General features: G+C 36.1%; 1 protein-coding gene across 1 annotated transcript; it reads left to right on the top strand.

The window, feature by feature from the left end:
• Positions 1-1,641: 1,641 nt before the first annotated feature.
• Positions 1,642-3,751, top strand: LOC111286849 (cytochrome b6). Its single transcript, XM_089757721.1, has 2 exons — positions 1,642-2,042; positions 2,867-3,751. The coding sequence occupies exons 1-2, from the start codon at positions 2,037-2,039 to the stop codon at positions 3,506-3,508; spliced, it is 648 nt and encodes a 215-aa protein (XP_089613847.1). The 5' UTR covers positions 1,642-2,036; the 3' UTR covers positions 3,509-3,751.
• Positions 3,752-4,178: the final 427 nt, after the last annotated feature.

The raw sequence follows: 4,178 nt of genomic DNA, 5'->3' as shown, positions 1-4,178 counted from the left end.
TATGGTCCTGGAATATGGGTGTCCGACCCTTATGGACTAACCGGAAAGGTACAACCTGTAAATCCAGCGTGGGCGTGGAAGGTTTTGATCCTTTTGTTCCGGGAGGAATAGCCTCTCATCATATTGCAGCAGGGACATTGGGCATATTAGCGGGCTTATTCCATCTTAGTGTCCGTCCGCCCCAACGTTTATACAAAGGATTACGTATGGGAAATATTGAAACCGTCCTTTCCAGTAGTATAGCTGCTGTCTTTTTTGCAGCTTTTGTTGTTACTGGAACTATGTGGTATGGTCAGCAACTACCCCCATCGAATTATTTGGTCCTACTCGTTATCAATGGGATCAAGGATACTTCCAGCAAGAAATATATCGAAGGGTTAGTGCTGGTTAGCCGAAAATCAAAGTTTATCAGAAGCTTGGTCTAAAATTCCTGAAAATTAGCTTTTTATGATTACATTGGCAATAATCCGGCAAAAGGAGGATTATTCAGAGCGGGTTCAATGGACAACGGGGATGGAATAGCCGTTGGGTGGTTAGGACACCCTATCTTTAGAGATAAAGAAGGGCGTGAACTTTTTGTACGTCGTATGCCTACTTTTTTTGAAACATTTCCGGTTGTTTTGGTAGACGGAGACGGAATTGTTAGAGCGGATGTTCCTTTTAGAAGGGCAGAATCGAAGTATAGTGTCGAACAAGTAGGTGTAACTGTTGAGTTCTATGGTGGCGAACTCAATGGAGTGAGTTATAGTGATCCTGCTACTGTGAAAAAATATGCTAGACGTGCTCAATTGGGTGAAATTTTTGAATTAGATCGTGCTACTTTGAAATCCGATGGTGTTTTTCGTAGCAGTCCAAGGGGTTGGTTTACTTTTGGGCATGCTTCGTTTGCTTTGCTTTTCTTCTTCGGACACATTTGGCATGGTGCTAGAACCCTGTTCAGAGATGTTTTTGCCGGTATTGATCCAGATTTGGATGCTCAAGTGGAATTTGGAGCATTCCAAAAACTTGGAGATCCAACTACAAGAAGACAAGTAGTCTGATGCAAGATTGCTTTGTTATTTTTCGCTTCTATTTTCTGTTTGTGATTTGACATAGGCTGCTGTAAAAATCTTGATTAAAATCGCTGCCTTTTCTTTGATTCTTGTTCTTTCGTTATTTTATTCGGGAGATGATTCTAAATAAATAGGTACGGAAGCTATAATTGTAAACCACGATCGAATTTATGGAAGCATTGGTTTATACATTCCTCTTAGTATCTACTCTAGGGATAATTTTTTTCGCTATCTTTTTTCGAGAACCGCCTAAAGTTCCAACTAAAAAAATGAAATGATTTTTCATTATCTCAATTGAAGTAATGAGCCTCCCAATATTATATTGGGAGGCTCATTACTTCAATTAGTCCCCGTGTTCCTCGAATGGATCCCTTAATTGTTGAGAGGGTTGCCCAAAGGCAGTATATAAGGCGTACCCAGTAAAACTTACAAGTAAACCAGATATAGAGATGGCGACTAAAGTTGCTGTTTCCATTATTATATAATTATATAAATAATATATATAAATATAAATATAAATAATATAAATATAAATATAATTTCAAGATCACAATGGATCTATGATAAGATCGTTTATTTACAGCGGAATGATATACAAAGTCAACAGATCTCACTGAATACAAAATAAGATTTATGGCTACACAAACCGTTGAGGGTAGTTCTAGATCTGGTCCAAGACGAACTGTTGTAGGGGATTTTTTGAAACCATTGAATTCGGAATATGGTAAAGTAGCTCCTGGATGGGGAACGACTCCTTTGATGGGTGTCGCAATGGCTTTATTTTCGATATTCTTATCTATTATTTTGGAGATTTATAATTCTTCCGTTTTACTGGATGGAATTTCGCTGAATTAGATTCACAAGAACCACGAAGCCTCGCTTTTCAATACAAAAAGTGAAACTTTTAGTTCTCGGATTTTTTTTAGCCCATTCTATTTTGGTAGTTCGACCGCGAAATTTTTTTTGTTTCTGTATTTCCGGAATATGAGTGTGTGACTTGTTATAATTGATCCTATTGATAGTACAGAAAATGGGTCTGTCCTCTTGATCGAGATAGTTTTATCCCGTCGGATAGCCATTCTAGTATCTGGAGCACGGAATATATGAAATGGATCACGAAGTATTCGAACTATGATTCATACTTAATATTCAAACCTCGCGGCCGGACTCAAAAAAAAAAAAAATTTTCAAAGAAAGAGGTTTTTTATTTATAAATCGAGAAATTTTTTCTTCTTTCAAACTCTCATTTAGTTTATGCTTATTTTGATCAAAGGACAAACCTTTCTTTTCTTTGTATTTTTATTTATTATATCTATTCTATTCATTGAATAAGTGATGATCCAATAATTCTTACTCAAAGAATCTTTGGACTTAGTTTGAAGGTTTTATTGAATCATCGCGGTTCTGGTATGAATCTGAAGTTTCAATTGATTCATAGGGTCTTAACAAGAGAATTCCTATTAAAAATAAAGAAAACAAGAATAAAGCCACATTCCATATAAATAACAAATCAAAGCAAAGAAAAAGAAAAGAAATAAGTAGGTAAATAGAAGATTCAAGAGGCCTGATCAACATAAAGACGAATGCGCCGACTTGATTTTTTGGCATTATAATTACAACTACAAAAAAGAGCTTTCGGATTTTTACTCTTTTGTGTCTTCAGATAAAATTGAATGAAAAGATTAAGAAGTTTCAAACTTTCTATTCCATATCCGTTTCAGCTATTATTTGGGTGTTTTTGTTTGAGCTGTACGAGATGAAATTCTCATATACGGTTCTCAGGGGGGGAGTCCTCTTGGTTTACCTATCTCAATAAAGTCTATGATTGGTTCGAAGAACGCCTCGAGATTCAGGCGATTGCAGATGATATAACTAGTAAATATGTTCCTCCTCATGTTAACATATTTTATTGTCTAGGAGGAATTACGCTTACTTGTTTTTTGGTACAAGTAGCTACAGGATTTGCTATGACTTTTTACTATCGTCCAACCGTTACTGAGGCTTTTACTTCTGTTCAATACATAATGACTGAAGCTAACTTTGGTTGGTTAATCCGATCAGTTCATCGATGGTCGGCAAGTATGATGGTCTTAATGATGATCCTGCACGTATTTCGTGTCTATCTCACTGGTGGTTTTAAAAAACCTCGCGAATTGACTTGGGTTACAGGCGTGGTTCTGGCTGTGTTGACTGCATCTTTTGGTGTAACAGGTTATTCCTTACCTTGGGACCAAATTGGTTATTGGGCAGTCAAAATCGTAACAGGCGTTCCGGAAGCTATTCCGGTAATAGGATCGCCTTTGGTAGAGTTATTGCGTGGAAGTGCTAGTGTGGGACAATCCACTTTGACCCGTTTTTATAGTTTACACACTTTTGTATTACCCCTTCTTACTGCTGTATTTATGTTAATGCATTTCCTAATGATACGTAAGCAAGGCATTTCTGGTCCTTTATAGAGAATATAGACCATAGCTATATTGTAACCAATCATTTATCTTATTACTTGCCAATCATTTATCTTATTACTTGGGGGAGGAACAATAGTATTTCATTGCTACAAATATGGATTGTTGAAAAAAAAAAAAAAATAAGACATGTATTTGGATATTTCCTTTCAACTCCACAATATTCTATTATTTATTTGATATGACATGAATAGTTGAAGGGAATTCCCCGAAGAGAAAATGGATTATGGGAGTGTGTGACTTGAACTATTGATTGGGCCATGCAGAAATATGCCTTTATCTGCTACATTGGAATTCACAACCAAATGTGTCTTTGTTCCAACCACCGTGTAAGCCCCATACAAAGGATAGGCTGGTTCGCTTGAAGAGAATCTTTTCTATGATCAGACCTGACGATGTCGTGTATGAACAGGGCTCCGTAAGATCCAGTAGAATAAGTGATTTGGCATAATGCAAATTAGATTTTATTTATTTATTTTTATTTTTTTTTTACTTTCTTATCTTAATAGTATGAAAATACATTCATTTCTTCTGCATCGACCCGATTTATTATTATTATACTATCGGAGTGAAACAAGGGATCTAAAGAAGAGCAAAGGCTAGACTATATTAGTAACAAGTAAATCCTTTGTATGTAAAAAATCTCGATATATTTTTGGGA

Source organism: Durio zibethinus, unplaced genomic scaffold (genome assembly GCF_047325235.1).
Source record: "Durio zibethinus cultivar Kanyao isolate XHJ-2024 unplaced genomic scaffold, ASM4732523v1 HiC_scaffold_170, whole genome shotgun sequence".
NCBI classification, from domain to species: domain Eukaryota; kingdom Viridiplantae; phylum Streptophyta; class Magnoliopsida; order Malvales; family Malvaceae; genus Durio; species Durio zibethinus.
This window is presented reverse-complemented; position numbering and strand designations above follow the sequence as displayed.